Raw genomic sequence first — 16333 nt, forward strand, 5'->3', positions numbered from 1 at the left:
GCCAACTGGCTAGCCAATTCAGCTGGATCTCTTCCTCACTTTATGCTGAGAACAATTCCAGATGGATTAAATGGAATAAGTAAATCCACAAGGTAAATGGAATAAGAAGACCTGGGCAAGATTTTTATAATCTTGAAATGGAGAAAATCTTTCCAAGCACAAAAACCATAAAGGGAAAGATTTACAAATTTGGCCACATAAAATACTTTCACATCAGCCAAAGTTTCTAGATGTAGTTAAAGGCAAATGACAAACTGGAAAAATATTTAATATGTATTACAGCAAGGAATTACTGTCTTTAATAATCAAAGAAATCCCCTTTATACTACCCTCTTTGTTTCCTCAGCACTGGCCACCATCGGGTAATTTTATTTGTAGGTTTTATTCTATTTTTGTTTTGCTTTCCTGCACCCTCTCCAATCTGGGTCCCCTTGGGGGATGTCTGATTGCTGGTTTAGGCCCAATCCCAGAATTTGGGCCTAGACGGGCAGTCGGACATCCCTCTCACAATCCAGGTCTGCTGGCTCCTAACCACTTGCCTACTGCCTACCTCATTGCCCCCTAACCACTCCCCTGCCAGCCTGATTGACACCTAAGTGCTCCTCTGCCAGCCCAATTGACCCCAACTGCCCTCCCCTGCTGGCATGTTTGCTCCCAGCTGCCCTTCCCTGCAGGCGTGGTCGCCCCCAACTGCCCTCCCCTGCTGGCCTGATCATCCACAACTGCCCTACCCTGCGGGCCTGATGACCCCCAGATGCCCTCCCCTGCAGGCCTGATCACCCCTAACTGTCCTCCCCTGCCAGCATGATCTCGCCCCCAATTGCCCTCCCCTGCTGGCCATCTTCTGGCGGCCATCTTGTGATGATGTTGTGTGAGGGCGTGATGCCACCGAGGCTTTTATTATATTGGATATATATTTTTATTGATTTCAGAGATGAAGTGAGAGATAGAAACATCAATGATGAGAATCATTGATTGGCTGCCTCCTGTATGCCCCCTACTGGGGATTGAGCCCAAAACCCAGGCATATGCCCTTGACTGGAATCTAGCCCAGAACCTGTCAGTCCCCAGACTGATGCTCTATCCACTGAGCCGAACTGGTTAGGGCTTGTTTTGCTTTTCAATCCTATTCTCCCCCCCCCCCCTAATCTTTATTGTTAAAAATATTACATATTCCCCCCCCCCCCCATTGAACCTTTTAGCCCACCCCCACCCCTCCCAGGCCTTCACCACTCTATTGTCTGTGTCCTGGGTTATGTATATATGCATACAAGTAATTTGGTTAATCTATTCCCACCTACCCACCCACCCACTAGGTTTAATCTCTTCATACCCACCCACCAGGTTTTTTATTGGTCTCCTGCTTCTAGAATGTGAGATTCATGAGGGCAGAGGCTGTGTCAATTCACCTCTGTGTTCCTGAGTTCCTAGAACAGTGCCTGACACATAGCACGTCCTTCGCCTGTGATTTGTTCGAGGTACAAATGAATGACATCAACAAGGAAATACCACCCAGAAGAGAAATGGGCATCAAATGTGAAGAGGCAACATATAGAAGGGAAAAAAAATGCATGAAAAGATGCCCATTTTCACTAATGAGCAGAAAAATACAGATTAAATAAGGTATCCTTTTCTGTTCATCAGATTGCCAAAGGGAAAACATTAAAAGGTCAATAATATCTAGTGTTGGCAAAGATGCAGGGAGGTGAGCACACTCAGCCACACTGGCAGTGGTGTAAATGAATGCAGCATTTTTGTAAGGCAATTTGGCAGGTCTTATCAAAATGCAAACTGGGTCAAAATGCTTTGATCCAACACCTGTATATCTGATTCTAGGAATATAGCTAAAGAAGTACTGGCACATATGCGCAAAGATGTCTGTCCAAAGATGTTCACTGTAGCAGAGATTTCTGTCCAAGGATCTCATCATAGCAGAATTTATAATGGGAAAAATAGGAAACAACCTCAATGTCCATTAGGAGTGAAATGGTTAAACAAATCCATAATAGTACTAAATGATAGTCATGACTGACTGTCAAGAGGAAAAGGAATTTTCAACATACATATTAATATATAATTGTAGTGGATTGCAGATGCATAAAACTTCCCTGCCATAGCCCAGTCAGCATGACTCAGTGGTGGAGCATCAACCTATGAACGAGGAGGTCATGGTTCCATTCTCAGTCAGGGCACATGCCTGCGTTGTGGGCTCGATTCCCAGTAGAGGGTGTGCATGAGGCAGCCAATCAATGATTGTCATCATTAATGTTTCTGTTTCTCTCTCTCCCTTTCCCTTCCTCTCTGAAATCAATAAAAATATTACAGAAGAAAATTTCCCTGGAATAAACAAGAATTAATAACAGATGGTACCTATTCTGGGGATGAGTTAGGGTTAGGGTGAATGGCAATGAAGGTGAAGTAGAGACTTCTCACATAGGGTTTTTATATTTTCCCCCCACTTATTCTTACCCAAGGATATGTTTATTGATTTGTGAGAGAGAGAGAGAGAGGGAGGGAGGAAGGGAGAGAAAGAGAGAAAGAGGAGAAGGAAGAGCTTTTAGAGAGAGAAACTTCAATGTAAGTAACATTGATTGGTTGCCTCCCATAAGTGCACTGACGAGATCGAACCCAAAAGCTTGGCATGTGCCCTGAGTGGAATCAAATCCACAACATTTTGAGGTATGGGACAACGCTCCAATCAACTGAGCACCCGGCCAGGGCTGTATGTGTTCTTGTTGTTGTTGTTAATCTTCACCTGAGCATATTTTTTCCATTGAGTTTTTTTGTCTTTAAGATGTTTTATTACACAGCACAGTGTTCATAAATGTTGCCCAGTGTCTCTAGAACACACTGTCGAACTGAGCATTGCAGATCAGGGCCCACACGACTCTTCCATTGGTTTTTTAGAGAGACAAACATCTATGTGAGAGATATACATGGATTGGTTGCCTCCCATACATGCCCCGACCAGGGCTGGGGATCAGGCCTGCAACCCAGACATGTGCCCTTGACTGGATTCAAACCTGGGACCTTTCAGTCTGCAGGCTGATGCTCTATGCACTGAGCCAAACTAGTAAAGGCGGTTTTTTCATGTCTGAAACATAAATTTTATTTATTTAAATTTTTAAATTAAATATGAAGAACAAAATAAAAACATTAAAAATCCACGTAGGTAAATTGGTAAGTGCTAGAAAGAGGTCAAAAAGGGTGCACACAAATAATAATCAAGGTTCTCTTTGGGGTGTGAGACTGGGAGGTATACAGAAGGCAGGCTTTGTTTCGCTGAAGACTTTTAGGTTAGTAAGGTCTTTTACTCAAAGTAATGTACACAGCTGAAACCGGTTTGGCTCAGTGGATAGAGCATCGGCTTGCGGACTGAAGGGTCCCAGGTTCGATTCCGGTCAAGGATATGTACCTTGGTTGTGGGCACATCCCCAGTGGGGGGTGTGCAGGAGGCAGCTGATCAATGTTTCTCTATCATTGATGTTTCTAGCTCTCTATCCCTCTCCCTTCCTTCCTGTAAAAAAAATCAGTAAAATATATTTTAAAATAAAACAAAACAAAACAAAACAAAAAACAAAGTAATATACACATATGACTTGTGTGATTCTAAACAGATGGGCAGAAGCTAGAAAAGAAAACAAAATAACAATGAAATTAAGCAGTAACAGATTAGGGCAAAAGACTGTAAGCAAGAGCTTAAAACTTAAGAACCAAGTCAAGATTTTTGTTCTAAGGATCTTTAGTGCAGAGCTCAACACCCATCCCTTCCTTCCTTCCCAGCACCTCAAGTCCCACGCTCAGGTCCTGAGCTTCTTGGGCAACTAATAAAACCTACAGGGCCAAGGGTGGCCACATGACCCAAGCCTGGCCAACCAGAACACTGAAATCAACCTGGCCACAGGGACTGGGTCATGTGACCTATGCTGGGCCAATGAAAACCCTTCTGGCTTCTAGAAGAGCTGATGAAATCCAGTGGATCCAAGAATGATCATGTGACTCAGGCCTGCCAATGAGAATACTGAGTCACCATGGCCACAAGGGTTGGTTAAAAGATGGCATGTGACCTAAAACTGGTCAATGAAAACTCTTTCCATTTTTGTTGGAAAAATGTGTGAGCTCAGAAGGGGTACTCTCTTTCCCACGGGGTTCCTGAGCTGATAGAATGTAGACCTGCCCTACTGGGGGCCATCTTGCCACTACGAGGAAACAGGCTCCCAACAGTGAGGCCAACCAGAGGAAAGCGGGGTGCAAAAACTGAAACACATGCCTGAGGACATAACTGAGGAACAAACGCAGCCATGCCAGAAGCTGCATGCCTTCTGAATCTTTAGCTACCAGAGCCAAATGTCCCTTCTTAGCCTAAGTCAATCTGGGTTTAAGTCTATGAACTGCACCCCAGTCCCAGCTGATACAGATCATATCCTGTAAGAGTCATAAAAATGAGTGAAAATCAAACTATAACAAGTCAAAACCATCTAAGATGGAAATTTTTATTTTTATTTATTTTTAATATATTTTATTGATTTTTTACAGAGAGGAAGAGAGAGGGATAGAGAGTTAGAAATATTGATGAGAGAGAATCATCGTTCAGTTGCCTCTTGCACACCCCCTACCGGGAATGTGCCTGCAACCAACGTACATTACCTTGTCTAGAATCAAACCTGGGACCCTTCAGTCCTCAGGCTGATGCTCTATCCACTGAGCCAAACCGGTTTTGGCCTAAGATGGAAATTTTTAAAAGGCTTAATCATAAGCTACAGAAATCAAAGAAAAATAAAATAGTAACCCCAAAAACCTTTTTTGTGAGGAAGATGAAAATAGAATTCAGGAAACTCTTAAATGTTAAAGTTTTAAGTTCCACTTTCCATTATATGAAAACCGTCCACAACCACCGGCAAGTGGCCATATGACCTAAGATGGAATGATTCCAGACACGGACACTTTTCTACACCTATGAAAATTCCATGTATTCTGAACACCCATTTAATGCACAGTAGGTCCTTGGGTTACGTTAGAGATCCGTTCCTAAGGCATGATATGACGAGATTTTCGCCGTAAGTCGGAGCCCACCTATGTAAGCACCTACTCACTCCGTGGAGCACATACACAGCAGTAACGAAGTGACACAGTAACAAAATTTAAAAGAAAGATGACAATTCCTGACCTTTACTTGTAAATAAATAATAAAAAGCATAAAGCACATATGTACAGACGTCGGAACTTTTAAAAAATAAATAAATGGGGTGTGGGGGTGCAGGAAGAGACTGGACAAAAATCGTCCACCTATGAATGAGGACAATGGGGGGGGAGGTAAGGAAAGAGGGTGGGATGGGAACCAGGTGGAGGAGAGCTATGGGGGGGAAAAAAAGAGGAACAACTGTAATAATCTGAACAATAAAAATTTATTAAATAAATAAATAAATAAATAAATAAATGGGAGATGGCGACATAACCACAAAATAACATACGTCAAGTCCGATGTACCCTGAGGACTGCCTGTGTATCCTTTCTTGCAAACATTGGCAAAGAATGCAGAAGCACACTGGTCATTACACACACAAAGGTGTTCTGCCTCCTTCAATGCTCAGGGAGAAGCAAATTAAAGTAACTACAGGACAGTTCCCTGCCACTTCCCAGTCCAGCAGAAATGAAGACGTTTGACAACACCTAACGGTGGTGGCTGCAGGGGAGGGGCTGCAGCCGGCCACCCTGCAGGCGTTACCCGCCTTTTCCGGAGGGCATTTAGCAACACCTATCTTTAATGGTGTGCCTTCAGGCCCAGGAGTGCCACTTTAAGGACCACTGTCTACAGAAACGCTTGCACGTGGGCTCAAATACACACAGGCGGAGATGAACGCTGCAGTGTTATTTATGCTGGCAGATGGAAACAGCCCAAAGGTCCCCCAACAGAAGGCTGGTTGAAGACAGACTGCCACACGGGCCCGTGGAATACCATGCAACTTTAAAAGGAAGGTACAGCCACAGACTTTGTGACAAGAAAGGACACCGAGGGTATTTTGCCAAGTGAAAAGGCAAGCTTCAGCCTGGGGTGTGCGCCATGTGTCTGTGTGCGCACAGGAAATCTCAGGGAGCACTCACACCCCTGGAGGGGCGACTGTGTGTGTGGAGGGGAAGGAAGCCTTCTGCCTGAAGTTCTTGCATGACAGCAATAACAGGTAACACGGCCTGATGCTCACTCCACGCCAGGCACTGCTCTGAGCACCAGACCAGGGATAACTCGTGTGTTCCTCACAACACAACAGCGTCTGAGGCCCGGAAGGCTGGAGGGGACAATGGTTTGTTCACAGTTGGATCCGAGCCTGGCACTGTGCCCACACAGGGTAGGTCTCTGCAAATGAGTGTTGACCCTGCTGCTGTGTCTCCCTTAGCTGAGTAGCATTAAAGATTAACATAAAACGTTAAACTAGCTTTAAACGTTAAACCGGAGGAGCCATGAAGTACTGACACATCCCACAACATGGATGGCTTTTGAAAATACCGTTAAGTGAAAGAAGCCAGACAGAAAGCGCCACATGTTGCATGTCTCCACTCCCGTGATTAGTAGAGGGAGCTGATGAGCACAGGGATTCTTTTTGGGGTGAAGAAAATATTCCGGAATTAGTGGTGAGAGTTGCTCAACTTTGCAAATGCACTAAAAACCACTGAACTGCACTTTATGGTATGAAATCAGATATCAGTTTTATAAAAAAGGAAAAAATTTAAGACATCAAAAGTAAGAGGATGAGGAAGAGGAGGAGAAAGAGGAGAAGGAGGAGGAGAAAGAAGAGGAGGAGGAGGAGGAGAAGGAAGAGTAGGAGGAGGAAGCTCAGAAGAAAAGCCCATTTTGAAAAAAGCCTCAGGCGCTGGCTGGTATGCTGCAGCGAGTCCTGACCCCAGATCAACCTGATTCCTACTCAGATCCACCGTGCTGCCTTCCCATTTACCAGAGAGGGAAACCGAGGCTCACAGAGGAGTAGTCCCTGGTACCAACTAAAAACTGCCAGAGCCAAAGTTTGAACCCAGGATCATGTGACCACAAAACCCTAGTGGTTCTCTGTCACTGCTTCTTTGTAACTGAGGACCTTGAGGCTCACAAAGGTGAGGTCACTTGCCCTTGGTCACATGGTATGGAATGGACCCTGGAGCTCCCGAACGTGGCCTGCTCCCCTAGGCCAAGCATGTCACATGTGAGGCTGGCAGGCCGCATGCCAAATGAGGCACGCAGTGAGTTTGACATGATAGCCCTTGCCGGTGCAGAGCTAGGTGAAGAAATGTGGCACACAGAATTGAAAAGGGGGGGAAGGTGTTTCCTCGGCCGGAGAAAGAGCCGCACTTGGGGTGGAGGGTGGTAAAGAGTCCCCAGGGACTCAGCCCAGCAGCTGCAAAGCCTCCAGCACATTCCCCTGGCTGGATCCTCAGATGGTAGGAGGTCAGCGTTTCCCCCCAGAGCGGGAGCCAGTGGCTGAGCCAGACCAGCTGGCCAGGCCCCTTTGGCCTGGGAGAGTGGGGGCTTGGGACGCCACCATCTGGCCCTTCAGCCAGAAGGACAGTTGGGCAGGAGGTGCTGAGAGAGGACTCTGGGTCACATGGCCTAGACCTGGGGTGGGGACACAGGGAGGACACGGTGATAAGAGAGATCGAGGGAGTGAGGCCGAGATGGGAGAGACAGGAACAGAGAGAAACAGTCACAGAAGAAATGGGGGAGCAAGACAGAGAGAGAGGAAGAGGGGAGAGAGGGAGGAAGGGAACCAGGGAGAGGAAGAGAGGGAAACGGGGGCCCAGAGAAAGGCCGAGGGGAAGGGAGGGGAGAGGAGCTGGATCACTCACACATCCAGCGGGAGCCAGTACCTCCCCCAGCCCAGCCTGGCCCTGTAGCTGAGCGGTGGAGCAGCCAGGATGTGTGTCTAGCTGGGCCACCCTCTCCCTCCTGCACATGCCCCGTGTTTGTGCTCTCCAGAGGGCCCCAGAGGACAACGGGCTTTGGGCAGCCCCTCCCCCACCCAGCGGCAACTCCCGAGGCCCAGCTGGGCTCCATCTGGGGACCTTGGCCACTGAGTCACTCGGGCCTGAGCTCAGGCTCCCTCTGCTGGGGAAAAGGCGCCGGCGCCCAAGGCTGTGACCTGGAGGGGCCAGATGGTGGCTTCCCCCCTGGTCTCTGGCTCTCCCTGAAACCCTGGGGACCCCACTTCATGGCGTCCAGGGCTTGGTGGGGTAACCACACCCCATGGGGAGGGAAGAGCTGGCTAGGAGGCCCCAAACCCTTCCTCTGAAAACTGCATGGCCTAAAGGAGAGAGAAGGATGCCCAGGCTCACCAGATTCCCAAAATGCAAATGCAAACACTGCAGTGAGACGCGTTCCCTCCTGGAGAATGGGGGAATCTAAAAGGTCTGCACACCAGGCGTGTGAGCGGGAAGGAGGCAGGAGCTCCTGATTAGCATCGCTTGAGTAGGCAGTTTGGGAAGATTAAGTGAACTGAAGACGGTTCTAACTCTGGGCACTATATTAATGCTTGATATTGTCACCCCCAAATACATTTCCAAAAAGCTCTACAGACAGGGGAAATGCCCACATGGAATAAAATAGAAACAAATGACACAACTCTGCCCCATAATAACAACCACTGTGAAGGTGAAGAAATAACGAACCAAATAACTTCTGAACACAGTGTATGATATCTCCTCCGGCTGAAGACATTAAAATGGAAAAGCCTGAAAACAAACACTGAATCCTAGATCTGTTGGGTCAGCAATTCTGAAACCACTGTCTGCATTGTGTCTTGTAATCATACTGTCCACAGAAGGTCAGTACTATTATCACGCCCATTTCACTGAAGAGCAAACTGAGGCACAAAGAGAAGTCACTTCCAGGGTAAGTCACAGAGCCAGGGCTTCTCACCAGGCAGCCAAGCTCCAGCATCCAGGGCCTCGATCGTGATGCTGTGCTGCCTCCGTGGGCCTGCCGTCAGGAGTGGCTTAGCAGTGGGGTCCGTCCCATGCACAGAGGAAGCACTTGGGGCTCAGAGCAAGAGGCAAAGCCACTTGCCTACCACCACATAGCTGGTAAGTGGCCCATACCCAGATCTGCTGAGTCCTGAGCGTGTGCCTTTACCCACCCCAGTAAGTGGGCTGGGAAGCGTTAGTTGTCATGGTGAGGCCACCCATCACCCCAGGAATAGTTGCTGCTGGGCTGGCTGTCTTCGTTTGCCACTCCTGACCCACCAGCAAGCTTCTCTACCTGCTCTGTGCCCCAGGGGGCTGACCTGTACGCACCCTACCCTCTGGCTGCCAGTGGGGTGGGCCCAGTGCAAGAGGAAAATGCAAGGCCCCTAGTTCAAATATTATTAAGAACTTTAAGACAGTGACAGCAAGCACTTAACCAAATGTGGTCGCTGTGGGAGTGCGTGCACCCGTGAGGAGGCCTGTGGGGCTGTGGGGCACAAGCAGGAGACGGATGAGAGCAGAGAGAAGCCGGGATATCATTTTCCGGCTCCTCCCTGCAGCAGTGCCAAGGGCTGGCTGCCATTCTTGGCCAAGGGCCCCCTTGGTGACTCGCCCCTCCCGCTCCTCCCTGGCCTCTTCAGGAGGTAAAGTCTCCGGCTTGAACCCCACCCCGCTCACCATCTCCGTGGCCTCCCCGTCCCCTGCCCACACTTTTGTCAAGACCCCCATTAGGACCCTCCTCACACAGGCCTCAATGGAGCATGCCTCTGGTCCAGGTGGGGAATCTGGGCCTCAGAACCCCACTTCTTGGGAGCTCACCACATCCCAAGGGCCATTTCAGGGCACAGCCTCACCTGCTCTGGGAGCCCTCAGGTAGTCTGCCCTAACGTGGATGACAGAGGCTCAGAGAGGAATGGAACAGGGGCCCTGGCTGGGATTTGAACCCAAGTCTGTCTGCCTCCCTCCCTCCCCACATTCTTCTCCCTCGGCCCCTGGCTGCTGGTACTGCCAGCTCCCTTCTCTGTCTGACCACCTAGCCACCACTTGTCTCTGCCTATATTCTGGGCAATCCCTCGGAGCAGATTTGGGCTGAGTCATCCCCATGTGTCCTCTGCCTGTCCAGCCCTGGGGTCCAGCTCAGGCAATGTTCCATGTTTCAGAGGCCAGTGGGAGGGTCACCTTCCTTGCTGTTGTCTGGGAGCATCAAGGGAGGAGGGTGGACGAGAACTAAGCACTGCTCTGAAGGGCCACAGACAGCCCTTCCAGATAGGCTGCTGGGCAGGAAGGCGTATCTGTGCCTGGCATGAAGGACATCAGAGGTTCTCAAAGTGTGCTCCGGGGGCTCCTGGGGACCCCGGGATCCTTCTAGGAGGTCTGCAAGGTTGCAACTCTTTTAATTAAAACACTAAGGTGCCATTTGCCTTCATCATCCTCTCCCAAGTGCAGAGCCAGGTTTTGCAGGGCCCATCTGGCCCATGCCCCTCCCGCAGAGTGAATGCAGCAAGGTGACGATCAGGGCCTCTATTAGGCAGGACACAAAGGAGAGTGGCAGCACTGAAAGCAATGCCAGTCTCCTCACTACATTTTCTTTTGTTTTGGAAAATATAGTTATTTCTTTTTTAATATTTTTAATTGATTTCGGAGAGAAGGAGAGATAGAAACATCAATGATGAGAGAAAATTTGTTGGCTGCCTCTTGCACGCCCCCTACTGGGCACCCAGCCCACAACCCAGCTATCTTTCCTTGACCAGAATCGAACCCGGGACCCTCCAGTCTGCAGGCTGATGCTCTATTCACTGAGCCAAACCAGCTAGGGCTAATTAGTCTTCTTAAAAGAAGAATTTTGTGTTAATGCTTTTGGGTTTATCATTGCTATTTTTATTTTATTATTTTATTTTTAAAATATATTTTATTGATTTTTTTACAGAGAGGAAGGGTGAGAGATAGAGAGCTAGAAACGTCGATGAGAGAGAAACATCGACCAGCTGCCTCCTGCACACCCCCTACTGGGGATGTGCCCGCAACCAACGTACATGCCCCTGACTGGAATTGAACCTGCTCTACCACTGAGCCAAACCGGTTTTGGCCATTGCTATTTTTTTTTTTTTTTTTTTTTTGAGTTTTTATTTTTATTTTTATTTTTTTTTTTTTTTAAATCAATCTTTATTGTTCATATTATTACACAGGTTCCTCGTTTCTTCCCCCCTCCACCAGGTTCCCACCCCACCCTCTGCCCCCTCATCCTCATCCATTGGTGCACAGTTTATGTTCAGTCTCTTCCTCCCTCCCTTTCCCCGATAGTAAATCCCTTTTCAGATAGCAAATCTGTTACTTAGCATTTTCTCATATCAATAATACCTCCACATGCCAAATGATACACTTCACACAAAAGACATTTCCTAATAGGACAACCAGCCTCATCCAGGCCCCACCCAAGGCACTCACAGATCAACACCCCAGGACTATACTAACTCAACACATCCAGATCTAAGCCTTCATCACTTGATTCAGCAGACTCTCAAGTTCCCGCAAAAGTTTCCAGCCATGTCTGAGAGGCAGCCGTGGGGCAGGGGCAGGTGAGGAGCGAGCTGTTTTGGGCCAGGCTGCTCCGGGCCTGGCCTCTGTTGCTCTGGTTTGTTCCACAACCAGCTGCTCCGTGTCTGGTCACTGCCGCTCCTGACCCAGTTGCTCTGGACTTGGCTGTTGCTGCTACAGGCCTGGCCACACCCGACTTGGCTGCTCTGGGCCCAATTGCTCCAGGCCCGGCCGCTCCAGGCCTGGCTGCTCCCAGCCTGTCAGCCGCTGCTCCTGGCCTGGCCGCACCAGACCCGGCTGCTCCGGGCCTTGGCCATTGCTATTTTTAAATAAATCAATAAGTATATATGTTTTAAATTTTAATGTAGTAAATACCAAATAGGTATAATCATACAAAAGAAAGGTCTTTGGGGAGCTCAATGACTTAGGAGAGGTAGCCAGGTCCTGTAGACCAAGGTGTTTGAGACCCGATGGTGCATATAAATCAATGACGCCACCAGCATCACACTCAGATAGTGTCTCTTTGCTCCTTTGCCTATCTCCCTCACCAGACTGTGAGCCCCACGAGGGCGGTGATTTTTGTCAGTTCTGCCTGCTGCTATATTCCAGCACCCAGAAAAGCATCTGGATACAGCAGGTGCTCAAAAAAGATTTGCTGCATAGATAAATAATTACATACCAACTGGCATCACTATACTTTTATTTTGAGTCAACTTTTCCCTGCCAGAGCCTATACCAAGCACTTTAGAAGCATAACCATGCAGAAGGTGGATCCCAAGGTGTGTGAAGGCTATAAGGACCTGGATTTAATCCAGCCCCTGCCTCCTGCTACCCTGAGCCAGTAAGTTCTCTCCCCAGAGCCTTGGTTTCTCTTCAGTCATGGCCAGGCATGGTTCCTGGCATGCCGAGGCAGGAGCTGGCACACCTCGGGAGGTGAGAGGCAACACCTACACTTGCACCTCCTGCTACTTACGTCACGTGGTCAGATACTGGGCACCCACCAGCTGTGTGTGTTCTCTCAGACCCCCCCAGTCGGTAAGGAAGACACTGGCCAGCTGTGTCCTTGGGCGTGGTGCTTTACCTCCTGTGCTTGTTTCCCCATCAGTAAAACGGGGAGGGGATAACGCTAATAGCAATCTCTTAGGTCGGTGGGAGGTGTCCGGGAGACGGACAGGAAGCACTACACAGGAAGCACTACACAGGAAGAGGTAATCATTATTCTGTGCAAAGCCAGTCCTCTCCCTCTGGGCCTCGTTTCTCTACCAGGAAGCAGAGGGCAGGGTCTTGTGAACCCTCGTGTACCAGTTATTCACATACTGCTTCTTGGCTCTGAATCCTTTCTCTCCCCTTTCTATCCCATGCCCTAGGGTTCTAGCTGCTTCCAACACTTACTACTAGCTGGACTGCCCCCATCTTCCCTTTCTGTTTCCAGTTCTTCTAACACATTTGAAAGAAGTCCCTGTCTTAAATCCCCTCTGTCTGAAATACCTCGAGCCAAGTCCATCCTTGGCTCAGGCCCCGCTGAGGCACAGAAAGCCCCCACCAGGGTCAGCCAGGCCATACCTGCAGCCTCTTCAGCTGGCTGTTGACGGTGGCCAGGTCCCCCCCGGGGTCCACGTCTTGCAGCTGGCTTTCCATGTGGAGAAGCTTCTTGTCTAGCTCAGCAAAGCTCTGCACCAGCTGGTCAGCCTTGCTGGCCTCAAAGAGCTGCCGGGCCTTGGCCTGGGTGGTGCTCTCCAGCTCGGCCCAGCACTGCCGGATCTCGCCCAGCTTCTTCCGCACCGAGGCCGCCAGCTCTGGCTTCTCCTGCATCAGCTGCTGGCCCTCCTGCCCCAGACAGTGGGAGTCAGGCCGTGAGGGGGAGGGGTGGACAGTGCGAGGGGACAGGAAAGTATGGAGGCAACGGGACAGGAAGCAGGGAGAGATGTGGAGAGAGCCGAAAGGAGTTGGAGACACGGAGAGAGACAGACATGAGGGGTGGATGCAGAGGTAGGTGAAGAGATTAAAGGGGCCAGTCATGGGAACAGAGACAAGGAGAAAGACAGACGGCAGATAGAAGTGTGGAGAGGGAGACAGGCAGAGAGACAGTCATAAAGTGATAGCCACAGAGACATTCCCATAAGTTCAGAACCATGGATAGAGGCCATAAAAAAGGGGGGAGGAGGGAGAGAGAGGGGGGGGGGAGGGAGTGAGGGAGAGGGAGAGGGAGAGGGAGAGGGAGAAGGAGAGAGAGAGAGAGAGAGGAACTTCCATTAAACTCAAAGTCAAGAAGAGTGGCTTTGCCATGTGCCACCATTTAGGGGGCATCTATGGCCACTTAAGAGTTTAAGGCCCACTGGGTGTCTATGTTTGAGTCAGAAGAGTGGGGATGTCCAGGGCTGCAGGTCTTGGGGTTCAGCCAGAGTAGAGGGCAGTTTTGGGGATTGAGACTTGGAGCAAAAAATCTGCCTGGGTCCTGCCAAGACTGAAGTCAAACTTCAATATATGTTGGCCTAAAGCACATTCAAAGTAACAATACCAGAGCCATTACAGCTCCTAGGTGCCTGGCCTTGTGTGAAGCACTTACGTAGCTTATTATATATTCATTATTTCCTTCATTTTAAAGCACAGCCAACTGAGGCTCAAAGAGATTAACACAACTCCCCACACACATGGGGTAACAGGCACACAGACAGTTAGAACCCAGGGCTGTAGGAATGCAAAGCCCACTTTAACCCTAGCTCCCTGGGGCTGCCCCGCCTGGCTCCTTAATGCTCTAAAAAGGTATGGAAGGAAGCCTGTGGGGGAGGCTGCAGGAAAGAGTGAAATACAGGCGTGGGCTGCCGAAACCGGTTTGGCTCAGTGGATTGAGCGTCAGTCTGCGGACTGAAAGGTCCCAGGTTTAATTCTGGTCAGGGGCATGTACATTGGTTGCAGGCACATCCCCAGTGGAGGGTGTGCAGGAGGCAGCTGGTCGATGTTTCTCTCTCATCGATGTTTCTAGCTCTCTATCCCTCTCTCTTCCTCTCTGTAAAAAATCAATAAAATATATATTTTTAAAAACTGTGAAGAACGAAATTAAAAGAAGAAAAGAAAAAGAAAGACAGGCATGGGCAAAAGTAGGTTTATAGTTGTATGTGGCCTGTATTCTTATATTATTATTTCTTTATTCATTATTTTACTATTTATTTGTATTATTTGTCTTATTATTTTGCATCAATTATGATTTATCTTCTAGGTAAATAAAGCTATTGTAGTGACCATAACCTGCATATCTTTTCCCCTAGGAACAAATGTAAACCTACTTTTGCCCTCCCTAGTATTTAGAAGGTAGGAGGGTGTGGACACCATTCAGAAGAGAAGCTGCCATTTTACAAATGGGCAATCAAGGCTCAAAGAGGCTACGTGAATTGCTCAAGGCCACACAGCTAGAAGCAAACATGGCCACGATCCGAACCAGTTCACAGGTGTGACAACAGCAGGCTGGTGGCGAGAAGTGGGCTCCCCGGAGGCGTTCGGGGCCTGGCACAGGAAGAGGGACCCTCTGCACCCTCACCCTCTCGATCTTCTCCAACCACTCCTTGTTCTGGGCCAGCTCAGCCATGAATGCCTGGTGCCGGAGCCATCTCTTATGCAGCTTGTGACCATCTTCCCGGGTGCCATCTCGAGCCATCAGCATCTTCTCGTAGATCCAGCCATCCAGCTGTGACAGGAGGAGGGGCTCAGATGGTTCTCCCAACCTGGCGTAATTCTCACCCCCTCCAGAAGTCCCAAGTTCAGGGCCAGGACTGCTAGGTTTGGGGCAGGGGAGGAAGGGATGGAAAATTTTCCAAGTGGCCGAAGCTGGTTTGGCTCAGTGGTAGAGTGTCGGTCTGCGGACTGAAAGGTCCCAGGTTCGATTCCGGTCAATGGCATGTACATTGGTTGCAGGCACATCCCCGGTAGAGGGTGTGCAAGAGGCAGCTTGTCGATGTTTCTCTCTCATCGACGTTTCTAGCTATCTATCCCTCTCCCTTCCTCTCTGTAAAAAATCAATAAAATATATTTTTTTAAAAAAAGAAAGAAAAATTTCCAAGTGAAGCTTTTTTGTGTGTGTGTATGTGTGTGGGGGGGTAGGGGGGTAGGGAGGAGAATGGATGAAAGGGTACCCAGAATGCTCCATTCCTCACCCCCCTTGTTCTCAGGGCAGCTCTTCCCCATAAATCCTAAGCCCCAAGGCAGGGCTCCTGAGCTAGTCAGCCTTGTCCTACTCATGCCCAAGTCCTCCAACCTAATTTAGCTCATTTTCAATTCAGCCCCTGGAGCCCCCCTTGCCAACAGCAACATTTAGACCCTTTGATTTAGTCTCAGCCACCTCCAATTCAAGATCCCAACCCGTCCTCAGGTATCAAGTGAAGCCCCCATACCTAGCCCCTTCCACCCCCCCCATGACCTGCTGAATCCCTAAACAACCTCCCAACTGGTGCCAAGTATAGTTCCCTCCAAACTAGCCCTCCAATCTGGGGGAGACCCATCCCCCACAGCTCATATCCAGCCTCCCCAACAAGCCCACAGGACTCCTTAAATCCGGCCATGAGGACCCAATCCAAGAACACAGTTCTCCCACATCACAACCAGGCCCAGTCCCCTACCAAAGTCAACCCCCAATGCAAGCCACAAGGTGGCCTACTAGCTCTCCAAATGAATCTACCTAAAAGCTAGGCCCAGACTCCCCAACATGGACCAGACAGAACCTCCCCAGACAGCTCCCTCCCTAACAGGACAGGCAGTTCTAGTCTCACCAACAAAACCAATCATTCAAAATGCAAGCACTGAGGGGGCGCCTCTCACTACCTGAGCAGGACCAATCACAAGGTTGCTTTCTGAGCCCCCAAAT

General features: G+C 49.2%; 1 protein-coding gene across 1 annotated transcript in view; it reads right to left on the bottom strand.

The window, feature by feature from the left end:
• The window catches only part of SPTBN4 (spectrin beta, non-erythrocytic 4), a 78515-nt gene that overhangs the window by 18041 nt on the left and 44141 nt on the right, over window positions 1-16333 (bottom strand). The window contains exons 19-20 of the mRNA XM_036407984.2: window positions 15014-15160; window positions 13042-13305 (exon numbers count right to left, since the gene is read on the bottom strand). Of these exons, the coding sequence (XP_036263877.1) occupies window positions 13042-13305; window positions 15014-15160 (411 nt within the window). The remainder of the gene's footprint in view (window positions 1-13041; window positions 13306-15013; window positions 15161-16333) is intronic.

The sequence above is a fragment of the Pipistrellus kuhlii genome, unplaced genomic scaffold, assembly GCF_014108245.1.
Source record: "Pipistrellus kuhlii isolate mPipKuh1 unplaced genomic scaffold, mPipKuh1.p scaffold_m20_p_38, whole genome shotgun sequence".
In the NCBI taxonomy this organism is placed as follows: Eukaryota; Metazoa; Chordata; class Mammalia; order Chiroptera; family Vespertilionidae; genus Pipistrellus; species Pipistrellus kuhlii.